This window comes from Ambystoma mexicanum, chromosome 6p, assembly GCF_040938575.1.
Source record: "Ambystoma mexicanum isolate Mex_15411 chromosome 6p, UKY_AmexF1_1, whole genome shotgun sequence".
Taxonomy (NCBI): Eukaryota; Metazoa; Chordata; class Amphibia; order Caudata; family Ambystomatidae; genus Ambystoma; species Ambystoma mexicanum.
The window spans coordinates 458,015,082-458,030,412 of NC_090935.1; the positions used below are offsets into that span (position 1 = coordinate 458,015,082).

The 15,331-nt window shown below is 47.3% G+C and overlaps 1 protein-coding gene across 2 annotated transcripts in view; it reads left to right on the top strand.

The window, feature by feature from the left end:
- The window catches only part of ITGA1 (integrin subunit alpha 1), a 1,202,180-nt gene that overhangs the window by 853,386 nt on the left and 333,463 nt on the right, over nt 1-15,331 (top strand). For both annotated transcript variants that reach the window (XM_069627258.1, XM_069627257.1), the window contains exons 16-17: nt 5,181-5,347; nt 5,445-5,581. In XM_069627258.1, the coding sequence (XP_069483359.1) occupies nt 5,181-5,347; nt 5,445-5,581 (304 nt within the window). The remainder of the gene's footprint in view (nt 1-5,180; nt 5,348-5,444; nt 5,582-15,331) is intronic.

Below are 15,331 nucleotides of genomic sequence, written 5' to 3' on the forward strand. Positions count from 1 at the left end.
AAGAATGAAATGAAAAAAACGAAAAAAAAAAACAATTAATCAGTTCAAACCCAAGTCTAAACGTACAGTTGGTTTAAGGGTCGAACTCAACAAAAACGAATGGCAAAAAACTGATAACGTCAAAGAAAACTTCCTTTGATGTAAATGTACAATACAAATGGTAATTTAGATTCCAAGTTAACATACAGTGTATGTAGACACAAGAATGTGGATGGGTTGTAGCATAACATCCAATGATACACAATCACAATAATTCACATTCAAAAATAATGGTAGTGTGTTTTGTCCTAAACACTCCTGGGTGTAATCGAGTGCCAACGCGTTTCGGATTCAGTTGAATCCATCTTCAGGGCAGGAAATGTGTAGTTCCTTCGTGCATAAGTGGGTGTTCCTATAGAAATGTAAGGAAACTAATTAGCTCATTGGGAATTTGAAAAAGCAAAGGTTGTATGTAACATCTAAAGATAGGCACTAACCTTAATGGAGAGAGTTCTAAACCATGTAATAAGATCTGTTTGGGAAGCAAGAGGTATAGTATCAGCTTGTAAGTTACTAGGTTTGGATTCCCCTAGAATTCAAAACCTTTAAGAGGGAAGAAGGAGTAAAAGTATGACTCACCACGTGCAGAGGCAAGTCTAAGGCACCCCAGGTGTGAGTGGATAGACTGACAGTCGCTCGCACAGTACGCGTGCTGTAAAGAATCAAAAAATGCAAGTTTTACTTTTCAGTCGAATTCCGTGACGAGGGAGAATTCATCTCATGACAGTGTAAAATTCAGAGTCACTGTATTAGCTGAGTCAGTGGTGTCTCATGGAAAGGGTCGAGTATCACGCTCGGTTATGGCAGCTGGTAAAAACCTATTATAAGTACCATTGGGACTGAGCATGCAGCTCCTGCAGGTCCATTCTTACCTGCATTCACGATGCGGACGCAGTGTACACGAGATCCGCCAGGTGGGCTGTCGGTTCCCAACTGTGGGTTGTTGAGAGGTCGTCATGGCAGCCGCACGCATGCGCGGTCCTGTGGTGGGCGCCATATTGGAGGGGGCATACGGCGGACAAATGGAACGGGATAGGATAGTTTACAAAAAGTGTTCTAAGCGTACCTCAACTCTAAAGTGTTAGTTTGGAAAGTGTAGCGCTTCTAAGTGCAAGCCGAAGACATTTATGACACTATTCACCCCCGATCCATGTGAGACTCGCAACGCGAGTAGGTTGTCATGGTGATAATCGTCAACATGCACGGCGCTGCCCGGCCATTCACATTCCCTTCTGGTTTCACAGGCCCCTAGCTCTATACAATTACATGTTTAAAGGCCTCTGTGGTCTATTTCACTGCTGGGGCTTGGAATGGGAAGGTGATTCAGAACTCGTTACCATACTATGCTGCTGCTTTCAACAGGGCCTGCAACATACTAGGCCTGTCACGGGTTTATTACACAGCACATTTCAGCCAGGGACTCCTTTACCGACAATGGTTTGGCGTTGTAATGTGGCGTACAATAAAGCGCTTTTTATTTTTAATAAACCAGATGTTCTCTTCTGTTTGAGTAGGCCTTCAACCCGTCTAGCACCCATCCTCCACAAACACCCCTTGTCACAATGGACCATGAATCAGGCCAGTGTGTATCAATAAGATGTGTATTAATTTATTATTTAATGAAAAAGCAAAATCAAACAATTTTACAGCCACTAATGTTGTGGTAAACAATTGCCCTATTCGCTACAAAACAATTAGGTTAATATATCATGTTACAAATCTCACAAACTGTAATGGAAACACAGAAAAAGAGCAATTTTAGAAAGAGGTAACACCAACGGTTTAGCACTCCCCCCCTGCAACACTCACCCCCAAACATCAGCTAACTTGATTCCTTTGAATGGAAGGCAGTGGCAAGGAGTAGGGATAGAGAGAGAAAATCAGATTTGGGGAAGGGAAGCCAGCAAAGAAAGTGAAAACCCGTTTTTGGAGCAAAGCGGCAGAATGGGATCTGGATTATTACTCACAACTGCTAGGGGACAGAATGAAAGGAAATTTGTGTTGCTTACACTTGAGGAGATAGGGAAGCTTAGAGACTACTAATCAGCACATCAGGGCAAAGTTGAAATAAAGTAGGAAAATTGGTTTTGGAAGGAAACAAATGCAAAAAAGGAAACAATGGCAAATGGAAATTCATTTTACACTGGACAGGCAGCTCAGAAAAGGGTTTTGCTTATAATAGGAAAATCAGTTTTCAATGACAAGGACAGAGGCACATAACAGATAGACTTGTAGGCAGAGGGATTGCTCTTGATGGGACTACAATTTGGGGTTTTAATAGGACAGATGCAAATAGGAATTTGTGGGGTAATGCACACAATACACTGACAAATTCGGTTTTCAGTTACAAGGAGACTAATTCTTTTCAGGCAATACTTTAATGACTATAATAATTAAAGAAAGACACCAGGGACAAGAGGGTTCGTTTAGAATTTTAACCATCTTGGACCGTGCATTTCAAAAAGGGGAATTAATTGATTTGCTTAAGAAAAATACTAAGGATGTGTAAAGAAAACTGAGCGGTTTAACAAAGGGAATATGCTAACAGATAAAGGCTAAACACAGATTCTTCTATGGGATGTGACTCAATTACACTGGCAATTTAGGGTTTATAATGCTACAAACAGGAAGGGCTTATGCAATTTAGGGCTGGGGTATTTGTTTACTTATAAAGAAGGCCTTAGTCTGTGATTCTGGAAAGCCAGCTGGATCTCAGGATACTCCGGACAACTAGACAAAGGGTCTGGTCACTGCACTCTGCCTTGGTTTGGGATTCTGGATATCCAGCTGGATCTCAGGACACTCTGGAAAGCTAGGCAAGGGGTCTAGTCACTGCACTCTGCCTTGGTTTGGGCTTCTGGACAGCCAGCTGGGTCTCAGGACATTTTGGACAGCTAGGTAAGGGGTCTGGTCTCTGCACTCTCAAAGATGGTATGGGTCAGCCGCCTCCTCTCCGTCCCACTTCTCATGTCTCCCTGGATTGTGTGTCCCCTGACCTAGTACAGTCCCCCTTGCATAGCACAACTGACATCACTCACTTTACAATCTAGAGGGAGTACTCTGTAATTACCCCTACCGCTTGGATAGGACAGTTTACCGTTCCTCTCTTCACCCCCTGGCATGATTGGTACAAGGGAAGGGAGCACCATCTGTCTATTTACATGTATTACCCCTCTTTGTTCTCTTGGCTACTTTTTGAGAACAAACTGCTATGTCTCATAACTTCATCATTCTACTAGCCCCTCACAACATATGAACAAGATATGTGGTTTTAGTAGGTCATAGGGAATTAGGTAAGCCAATCGCCAACTCCATATGATGTAGCATGGCCCGGTGGCACATTTTTGTCCTTTTCACAACACGTATAACAGTTACAACTCTGCAAATGATCAAGCATGTTCATAATTTCATTCTCCATCTTTCCACAAATTGTCATATTTGTCCCAATTTTAGAGCAGCCAGAAAACTGACCTAACTGGCCATTGCAGTCCTCAAGGTCCCAGGGAAATGCAATTAGTCTCTTTAAAACCGCATGGAAATTACATAAAAGCATAGCATAAAACTAAATTATGTCTCATTCTAATTTCTGCGAAAAATTTCTAAAAATGAAATCAGGCCTTTAACGTCAATTGGGAGGTTCTGTCCCCCTCTGTGGGAGGGGCACTTCATCACCCACAGCCAATGACCAGATATTTTCATCACCCCTTTTGTAGATGTCAGTTTGTTCTTGGTAGTGGGTGCAGGAAGGAGCTTTTTCGCTCCTAATAATAATAATAATAATTTGGCATTTATATAGCGGTACCACCCCTCAGGTATCTGAGCGCTGCTTATTATTACCCACGGTGTGTGATGCTCATTTATCGACCTCGAAAGGATGAAAGGCTGAGTTTGGCCCAGCCGGGATTCAAACCTGCTTTAGCAGGCTCTGCACATATGTCAAAGCGAGCGCTCTACTCTCTGTGCCACTTGACCAGCTTTAGCCTCACTTGCTTTCTTTGAAATCCCTGAGCCCCTGCCTTCAAGTCTGGCAGAGCAGGGAATTATGACACCCTCAGTAACATCACATTTGAATGTGGGATGGTTTACTGTTAGGTGCGGGGCTTTTACTTGTGAAGTTTCCTTACTTAGCCCAAGCTGGGTTTTCCAGTATTATGAGCCTCTTCAAAGGTGATTGAAGTCTTGTGGGTGGAAACATAATATACATTGCTTAGTCAACCCCCCACAGCATATTTCCCTGACATGTCAGCAGTGCTATCTTTTCAATGTAGCCTTTTAAAAGTCACTTTTATTTTTCACGCTTGTGCTGTTTTTGGATGCAGTGCATAACTTCTTGTCATTTAGGTGAAATAAAAACAACGCAGGGCCATTTTTGGATTATAGTGTTCAACTGCTTGCCACTCATGTGACAGGGAAAGCACAGCACGGCCGTTTTTGGTGCAGTGTTTTAATGCGGTTTTTCAGGTGAAAGAGATTTCTGCCTAGGGCCTTTAAATGCACCCCACAGGCCTCACTTTAACTATGGTGGTGCTTCAGTATTTCTCGCATCGGGAACCATGGCCTACGTTCACATTCATATCCACTTCATTTCCGCTACTGTACTTCAATATCACTTGTGCCCTCTACCTGGACCTATGTATATATATTCATGGCACTAGAAAGCAACTGTACTTGTTTATTCTACTCCACATGTTCCACCGCTCTGCAGTCGCGCACATTCTTGTGCATTTATATATTTTCTGCAGCCTGCATGGCTTGGAATGGCATGGGATCTGAACCTGCATCCCAAAACGACCTTGGGCCTCGAGACACATAAGCACCATGGATGGCCAGTAAAATATGATACAAATAGCCCCCCATACCTTACATGGAAAATATATATCTGCAAGAAAATCATAGTGCACAGGCATGATCAAAATCAGGCCCTATGGCCTCCTGTAAAAACATGCATAAAAATATGAAAGTTTGGACATTTCGAACAAAATGTAAATTGCAAGGAGGACCAGATACAATAATTATTTAAAAAAATGATAGTCTGTAGTGCATGGCAAAATCTCGTAATCACAGTATAAAAAAATGCTTACCTTTTTATAAATATAGCGCTTTTTTATTAATCCCTTTTTCCTGTTGTTTTGCTATTTTAGGTCCCGTGATGTAGCTGAAATTACAGTCAACATGACTTTCACTCCTCGAACAATCACAATAGAAAAGAAAAACTGCAATGTGGACAATAAAGATACAGTGTGCATACACACCACTGTGTGTTTTGAAGTCAGACTCAAGGCAAAAGAAAGTACACCCATAGAATCGGGTATGAGTGTGTCCACCATGCTTGCATTCTCTGTATACATGTTGCACCCGCTGATTTCCATTGTGCACTAATACGTTTTCCAATGTTTGTCGATCAGATATTCAATACAGATTGACCTTGGATTCCGATAGGCTGTTGTCTCGCAGCTTTTTCATTGGATCGCAGGAAAGAAAACTTCAGAAGAATATCCTTGTCAGCGGTGTGAAGTGTGATATTCATGGCTTCTACATGTTGGCAAGTAAATCATTTGCATTACCTTGGTATCTCCTTGATATGCCATAAGGATTATATGGAAATCACATCAGTTGGAAATGGAGATTTGCATTTTATCTGGCATAGGATTGCATTGGATTTAGTGTGTGAAATATTGCATAGCTGGTAGTGCTGATATATAGTGATTCGCCTTCTGGGCCCAACTTGTTCAAAATTTGCACTAATGCTAAAACATGAACTAACACAGCAGATGTGCTCCTTGTGAAACAACAGAGAAAACAAACAAGATTTTCTCCAACCCATGTTACATACACATGTTTGCATTGGGACAAAAATGAAGTTGTCTCATGTGTGTATTACGTATAATTGTGTACTATGTTATAGTTTGTGGCACCAGACAACTCTCCTGTATAGACACCATACAAATGTCCAATAAATACAAATAAATAAAATATGGCTTTGTGGCATAAATAGGAAAACATTTTGAGAATAAAGAGGACAAAACAATGAAACATCGGGTTTGACTGCTCAGCATTTTTTACTGCAATCAAAATGTTATGAAATAAGGTCCCAGATAAATTTGTAAATAAAGCCATTTTTCTTTTATTGCCTATCAATCTGATGGAATACTTTAATAGCTCTGACAAAAGGATCCCCTCTTTCCATGCCTTCCCTAAAATCCACAAGAACCACACCATCCCACCGGGCAGACCCATAGTGTTGGGCTGTGGCTCTCTGCTAGAACCAATCTGCAAATTCATAGATTTATTTCTTCAACCTATCAGTCAGGAAATGACCACATACCTTAAAGTCACGACATCCACAATCTAAATATTTGAAGGAGAGAGCTTTGATGTGGATAATGACATTTTAGTCACCATGGATATAAAATCGCTATATACTAATATACCCCAAGAAGAAGCGATAAAGACTATACAACGTTTTTTGACCCACAGTGCAACTCAACAGAGAGTCCCGGCGGGAATCATTGTAGAACTCATGTCCATCGCCCTACAAAAAAACGTTTTGTTTGTTTGTTTATTATTTATAATGCGTGCCAGAGCCAGAGGTATCAGGGCGCAACAGTTACAGGATAATGCGAAGCTTAGTTACAGGTGGACAAAAGTGTGCAGCATAAGTTACAAAGCAGGATAAATTGTATTTACAGACATTACAGGCATCATGTACAAAATTGTGGTTATCCCCTCGGGGTAGCATATGTTAAGTCTTAAAAGTGAAGCATATTTCTTACAATAGCTAAATTTACAAGTATTTACAAATATTTACAGCTGTTATATGCTATGAACACCAGCGGGGGGTTGCCACAAGGAATGAACGTTGTTAATTCCAGTTTGGTTGGCATCATGTAATTTAGTAGTCATTAGCTTTCAGCCATAAAATGGTATTAGTTCTAAAGTTGAGATAGGGTTGGTCTATTCTCACTGTAGGGGGCAGGGAGTTCCAGAGTTTAGCCGCTTTGACGGGGAAACTGTTGACTCCAATCGGGGTTAGTTGGAATTTAGGGATGGTTAAACGGTCCCTCTTGGCTGATCTGGTGGGTCTTATGGATGTCTGTTTGTGAAATCTCTTGGAGAGGTTGATGGGGGCGGCGTTGTTGAGAGTTTTATGAGTGAGAGCCAGGGATTTTAAAAGGATCTTGTCATTGGTTCGGAGCCAATTATTCTGTCTTCTAGTCTCAGAAATGTGGATTTCTTTAGAGATGCCTAGTGCCGCTCTAAGGGAATTGTTTTGTAGGATTTGAATTCTTCTAATGATGGATTTGTTGGAGCCTAAGTACAGGGCATTGCAATAGTCCAGACGGGACAGGATGAGTGCTCTGGCCAGGATGGTACAACTGTTATTGTAGAGAAATGGCTTGCCTCTTCTTATAAGTTTGCATGTATAGGCCGTGGAGGACGCTAGTGTGTTGACCTGTTTGGAGAATGAGAGCGTGGAGTCAAGATAGAAACCTAATGTTTTTACCTCTTGTGCTTCCTTAATGCTGTTGCCGTCGATTAAGAATGAAGAGTAGTCCGGTCCCAGTTTTTCTTAGGTTAGAACGGGTACCCAGAATGATAAGTTCTGTTTTATTATCATTCAGGCATAGACCGTGAGTTGCCATCCATGCCTGGATGATGATGTACACTATGTTCACCAAGGCCAAATCCCTGTCATAATCCCCTGAAAGTGGGAGGAGGATCTGAGTATCATCTGCATAGTTAGTGTAGGTGATGCCAAGATGGTCCAGAACATTGAAAAGGTGCTTGTGAATATGTTGTACAGTGTCGGTGAGATGCAGGATCCCTGTGGAACACCGCAGGTAATGGGTATGGGGTCTGCGGGTGCAGAGGGTGAGAAGCCCTTTATGATTCTGCCACTGAGGAAAGATCTAATCCAAGTTACAGCTTCCTTTGAGAAGTGTGCTGCTGTGTCGAGGTGGTTACATAGTATTGCATGATCCACCAGATCGAACGCAGCTGAGAGGTCCAGGAGGATGAGTTAGGCTGATTTGCCATTGTCTCTGAGCTCATCGATTTGGGTCTTGAGATCAATGAGGGCAGTCTCCGTTCCGTGTTGTGGGCGGAATCCTAACTGTCTAGCTCCTAGTAGGTGTTGTAATTTTGTATATTTTTGAATTTGCGTGTAGGCCACCTTATCTAATATTTTTAGAAGAAAAGGGACTGTTGTGATTGGCCTGTAGTTGGTTGGTATTGAGGGGTCTAGCATTGTTTTTTTTTAAGAGCGGGAGTACCCATAATTGTTTGAGGTTAGTTGGTATGGTACCGGTAGTAAAAGAGGCGTTGATAAGCTTGGATATGAAGGGTGATAGGTCTCGAGCAGCATTCTTGATGAGCTGTGCTGGGCAAAGGTCAAAAACAAAGAGGTGAAGGCTGGAAGGTTTAGAATGAATCTTAACCACTGGCATTGCTCTGGGCAACCCTCCAGACCACTAGTCTTCGCCTGCCAAGCCATTATAGAAGGGGAAAGACCATAAGGAAATCAGGCTTGGACTCACCCCAAAAAGGGCAGTCCAGCCCGAACTGTTAGGCCGCATCCCTTCTGCACGAGACCACAAGCATCACCAAACATGTTTTACCCTTGTTGGGGCTCATCAGTGAGGAGTAGCTTGGGTCTCTCGGCCCAGCAGGCACGGGACCCACGTCTGGGCATACCCGTCCCACTCGGGGTGACAAAGCAAAAACAAAGAGGTGATGGTTGGAAGGTTTAGAATGAATCTTAACCACTGGCATTGCTCTGGGACACCTTCCAGACCACCGTTCTTTGCCTGCCAAGCTATTACAGAAGGGGAAAGACCATATGCAAATCAGGCTTAGCCCCACCCCAAAAGGGGCAGTCCAGCCCAAACTGCTAGGCCACATCCCTTCTGCGCGAGACCACAAGCATCCCCAAACATGTTTCGCACTTGTTGGGGCTCAAAAGTGAGGAGTAGCTTGGGTCTCTAGGCCCAGCAGGCACGGGACCCACGTCTGGGCATACCCATCCCACTCGGGGTGACAAAGCAAAAACAAAGAGGTGATGGCTGGAATGTTTATAAGTTTAGAATGAATCTTAACCACTGGCATTGCTCTGGGCAACCCTCCAGATCACCGTTCTTCGCCTGCCAAGCCTTTACAGAAGGGAAAAACCATATGCAAATCAGGCCTGGCCCCACCCCAAAAGGGGCAGTCCAGCCTGAACTGCTAGGCCACATCCCTTCTGCACGAGACCACAAACATCCCCAAACATTTTTCACCCTTGTTGGGGCTCATCAGTGAGGAGTAGCTTGGGTATCTAAGCCCAGCAGGCACGGGACCCACGTCTGGGCATACCCGTCCCACTCAGGGTGACAAAGCAAAAACAAAGAGGTGATGGCTGGAAGGTTTAGAATGAATCTTAACCACTGGCATTGCTCTGGGCAACCCTCCAGACCACCGGTCTTCGCCTGCCAAGCCATTACAGAAGGGAAAGACCATATGCAAGTCAGGCTTGGCCCCACCCCAAAAGGGGCAGTCCAGCCCAAACTGCTAGGCCACATCCCTTCTGCACGAGACCACAAGCATCCCCAAACATGTTTCACCCTTGTTGGGGCTCATCAGTGAGGAGTAGCTTGGGGCTCTAGGCACAGCAGGCACGGGACCCACGTCTGGGCATACCCGTCCCACTCAGGGTGACAAAGCAAAAACAAAGAGGTGATGGCTGGAAGGTTTAGAATGAATCTTAACCACTGGCATTGCTCTGGAACACGCTCCAGACCACCGTTCTTCGCCTGCCAAGCCATTACAGAAGGGAAAAGACCATATGCAAATCAGGCTTGGCCCCACCTCAAAAGGGGCAGTCCAGCCCAAACTGCTAGGACACATCCCTTCTGCACGAGACCACAAGCATCCCCAAACATGTTTTGCCCTTGTTGGGGCTCATCAGTGATTAGTAGCTTGGGTCTCTAGGCCCAGCAGGCATGGGACCCACGTCTGGACATACCCGTCCCACTCGGGGCGAAAAAGCAAAAACAAAGAGGTGATGGCTGGAAGGTTTAGAATAAATCTTAACCACTGGCATTGCTCTGGGCAACCCTCCAGCCCACAGTTCTTCACCTGCCAAGCCATTACAGAAGGGGAGAGACCATATGCAAATCAGGCTTGGCCCCACCCCAAAAGGTGCAGTCCAGCCCGAACTGCTAGGCCACATCCCTTCTGCACGAGACCACAAGCATCCCCAAACATGTTTTGCCCTTGTTGGGGCTCATCAGTGAGGAGTAGATTGGGTCTCTTGGCCCAGCAGGCACGGGACCCACGTCTGGGCATACCCGTCCCACTCGGGGTGACAAAGCAAAAACAAAGAGGTGATGGTTGGAAGGTTTAGAATGAATCTTAACCACTAGAATTGCTCTGGGACACCCTCCAGACCACCGCTCTTCGCCTGCCAAGCCATTACAGAAGGAGAAAGACCATATGAAAATCAGGCTTGGACCCACCCCAAAAGGGGCAGTCCAGCCCGAACTGCTAGGACGCATCCCTTCTGCACGAGACCACAAGCATCCCCAATCATGTTTTGCCCTTGTTGGGGCTCATCAGTGAGGAGTAGCTTGGGTCTCTAGGCCCAGCAGGCATGGGACCCACGTCTGGGCATACCCGTCCCACTCGGGGAGAAAAAGCAAAAACAAAGAGGTGATGGCTGGAAGGTTTAGAATGAATCTTAACCACTGGCATTGCTCTGGGCAACCCTCCAGACCACAGTTCTTCACCTGCCAAGCCATTACAGAAGGGGAGAGACCATATGCAAATCAGGCTTGGCCCCACCCCAAAAGGGGCAGTCCAGCCCGAACTGCTAGGCCACATCCCTTCTGCACGAGACCACAAGCATCCCCAAACATGTTTTGCCCTTGTTGAGGCTCATCAGTGAGGAGTAGCTTGGGTCTCTCGGCCCAGCAGGCACGGGACCCACGTCTGGGCATACCCATCCCACTCGGGGTGACAAAGCAAAAACAAAGAGGTGATGGCTGGAATGTTTAGAAGTTTAGAATGAATCTTAACCACTGGCATTGCTCTGGGCAACCCTCCAGATCACCGTTCTTCGCCTGCTAAGCCATTACAGAAGGGAAAAACCATATGCAAATCAGGCTTGGCCCCACCCCAAAAGGGGCAGTCCAGCCCGAACTGCTAGGCCACATCCCTTCCTCACGAGACCACAAACATCCCCAAACATTTTTCACCCTTGTTGGGGCTCATCAGTGAGAAGTAGCTTGGGTCTCTAGGCCCAGCAGGCACGGGACCCACCTCTGGGCATACCCGTATCACTCGGGGTGACAAAGCAAAAACAAAGAGGTGATGGTTGGAAAGTTTAGAATGAATCTTAACCACTGGCATTGCTCTGGGCAACCCTCCAGACCACCGTTCTTGTCCTGCCAAGCCATTCGGAAGGGGAAAGACCATATGCAAATCAGGCTTGGCCCCACCCCAAAAGGGGCAGTCCAGCCCGAACTGCTTGGCCATATCCCTTCTGCACGAGACCACAAGCATCCCCAAACATGTTTCGCCCTTGTTGGGGCTCATCAGTGAGGAGTAGCTTGGGGCTCTAGGCCCAGCAGGCACGGGACCCACGTCTGGGCATACCCGTCCCACTCAGGGTGACAAAGCAAAAACAAAGAGGTGATGGCTGGAAGGTTTAGAATGAATCTTAACCACTGGCATTGCTCTGGGCAACCCTCCAGACCACCGGTCTTCGCCTGCCAAGCCATTACAGAAGGGGAAAGACCATATGCAAATCAGGCTTGGCCCAACCTCAAAAGGGGCAGTCTCGCCCGAACTGCTAGGCCACATCCCTTCTGCACAAGACCACAAGAATCCCCAAACATGTTTCGCCCTTGTTGGGGCTCAAAAGTGAGGAGTAGTTTGGGTCTCTAGGCCCAGCAGGCACGGGACCCATGTCTGGGCATACCCGTCCCACTCGGGGTGAAAAAGCAAAAACAACGAGGTGATGGTTGGAAGGTTTAGAATGAATCATAGCCACTGGCATTGCTCTGGAACATGCTCCAGACCACCGTTCTTCGCCTGCCAAGCCATTACAGAAGGGGAAAGACCATATGCAAATCAGGCTTGGCCCCACCCCAAAAGGGGCAGTCCAGCCCGAACTGCTAGGCCACATCCCTTCTGCACGAGACCACAAGCATCCCCAAACATGTTACGCCCTTGTTGGGGCTCATCGGTGAGGAGTAGCTTGGGTCTCTAGGCCCAGCAGGCATGGGACCCACGTCTGGGCATACCCGTCCCACTCGGGGTGAAAAAGCAAAAACAAAGAGGTGATGGCTGGAAGGTTTAAAATTAATCTTAACCACTAGCATTGCTCTGGGCAACCCTCCAGACCACCATTCTTCGCCTGCAAAGCCATTACAGAAGGGGAAAGACCATATGCAAGTCAGGCTTGGCCCCACCCCAAAAGGGGCAGTCCAGCCCGAACTGCTAGGCCACATCCCTTCTGCACGAGACCACAAGCATCCCAAAACATGTTTCACCCTTGTTGGGGCTCATCAGTGAGGAGTAGCTTGGGGCTCTAGGCACAGCAGGCACGGGACCCACATCTGGGCATACCCGTCCCACTCAGGGTGACAAAGCAAAAACAAAGAGGTGATGGCTGGAAGGTTTAGAATGAATCTTAACCACTGGCATTGCTCTGGAACACGCTCCAGACCACCGTTCTTCGCCTACCAAGCCATTACAGAAGGGGAAAGACCATATGCAAATCAGGCTTGGCCTCACCTCAAAAGGGGCAGTCCAGCCCAAACTGCTAGGACACATCCCTTCTGCACGAGACCACAAGCATCCCCAAACATGTTTTGCCCTTGTTGGGGCTCATCAGTGAGGAGTAGCTTCGGTCTCTAGGCCCGGACCCACGTCTGGACATACCAGTCCCACTCGGGGCGAAAAAGCAAAAACAAAGAGGTGATGGCTGGAAGGTTTAGAATAAATCTTAACCACTGGCATTGCTCTGGGCAACCCTCCAGACCACAGTTCTTCACCTGCCAAGCCATTACAGAAGGGGAGAGACCATATGCAAATCAGGCTTGGCCCCACCCCAAAAGGTGCAGTCCAGCCCGAACTGCTAGGCCACATCCCTTCTGCACGAGACCACAAGCATCCCCAAACATGTTTTGCCCTTGTTGGGGCTCATCAGTGAGGAGTAGCTTGGGTCTCTTGGCCCAGCAGGCACGGGATCCACGTCTGGGCATACCCGTCCCACTCGGGGTGACAAAGCAAAAACAAAGAGGTGATGGTTGGAAGGTTTAGAATGAATCTTAACCACTAGAATTGCTCTGGGACACCCTCCAGACCACCGCTCTTCGCCTGCCAAGCCATTACAGAAGGAGAAAGACCATATGAAAATCAGGCTTGGACCCACCCCAAAAGGGGCAGTCCAGCCCGAACTGCTAGGACGCATCCCTTCTGCACGAGACCACAAGCATCCCCAAACATGTTTTGCCCTTGTTGGGGCTCATCAGTGAGGAGTAGCTTGGGTCTCTAGGCCCAGCAGGCATGGGACCCACGTCTGGGCATACCCGTCCCACTCGGGGAGAAAAAGCAAAAACAAAGAGGTGATGGCTGGAAGGTTTAGAATGAATCTTAACCACTGGCATTGCTCTGGGCAACCCTCCAGACCACAGTTCTTCACCTGCCAAGCCATTACAGAAGGGGAGAGACCATATGCAAATCAGGCTTGGCCCCACCCCAAAAGGGGCAGTCCAGCCCAAACTGCTAGGCCACATCCCTTCTGCATGAGACCACAAGCATCCCCAAACATGTTTTGCCCTTGTTGAGGCTCATCAGTGAGGAGTAGCTTGGGTCTCTCGGCCCAGCAGGCACGGGACCCACGTCTGGGCATACCCATCCCACTCGGGGTGACAAAGCAAAAACAAAGAGGTGATGGCTGGAATGTTTAGAAGTTTAGAATGAATCTTAACCACTGGCATTGCTCTGGGCAACCCTCCAGATCACCGTTCTTCGCCTGCTAAGCCATTACAGAAGGGAAAAACCATATGCAAATCAGGCTTGGCCCCACCCCAAAAGGGGCAGTCCAGCCCGAACTGCTAGGCCACATCCCTTCCTCACGAGACCACAAACATACCCAAACATTTTTCACCCTTGTTGGGGCTCATCAGTGAGGAGTAGCTTGGGTCTCTAGGCCCAGTAGGCACGGGACCCTCCTCTGGGCATACCCGTATCACTCGGGGTGACAAAGCAAAAACAAAGAGGTGATGGTTGGAAGGTTTAGAATGAATCTTAACCACTGGCATTGCTCTGGGCAACCCTCCAGACCACCGTTCTTGTCCTGCCAAGCCATTCGGAAGGGGAAAGACCATATGCAAATCAGGCTTGGCCCCACCCCAAAAGGGGCAGTCCAGCCCGAACTGCTTGGCCATATCCCTTCTGCACAAGACCACAAGCATCCCCAAACATGTTTCGCCCTTGTTGGGGCTCATCAGTGAGGAGTAGCTTGGGGCTCTAGGTCCAGCAGGCACGGGACCCATGTCTAGGCATACCCGTCCCACTCGGGGTGAAAAAGCAAAAACAACGAGGTGATGGTTGGAAGGTTTAGAATGAATCGTAGCCACTGGCATTGCTCTGGAACATGCTCCAGACCACCGTTCTTCGCCTGCCAAGCCATTACAGAAGGGGAAAGACCATATGCAAATCAGGCTTGGCCCCACCCCAAAAGGGGCAGTCCAGCCCGAACTGCTAGGCCACATCCCTTCTGCACGAGACCACAAGCATCCCCAAACATGTTACGCCCTTGTTGGGGCTCATCGGTGAGGAGTAGCTTGGGTCTCTAGGCCCAGCAGGCACGGGACCCACGCCTGGGCATACCCGTCCCACTCAGGGTGACAAAGCAAAAACAAAGAGGTGATGGCTGGAAGGTTTAGAATGAATCTTAACCACTGGCATTGCTCTGGACAACCCTCCAGACCACCATTCTTCACCTGCAAAGCCATTACAGAAGGGGAAAGACCATATGCAAGTCAGGCTTGGCCCCACCCCAAAAGGGGCAGTCCAGCCCGAACTGCTAGGCCACATCCCTTCTGCACGAGACCACAAGCATCCCCAAACATGTTTCACCCTTGTTGGGGCTCATCAGTGAGGAGTAGCTTGGGGCTCTAGGCACAGCAGGCACGGGACCCACGCCTGGGCATACCCGTCCCACTCAGGGTGACAAAGCATAAACAAAGAGGTGATGGCTGGAAGGTTTAGAATGAATCTTAACCACTGGCATTGCTCTGGAACA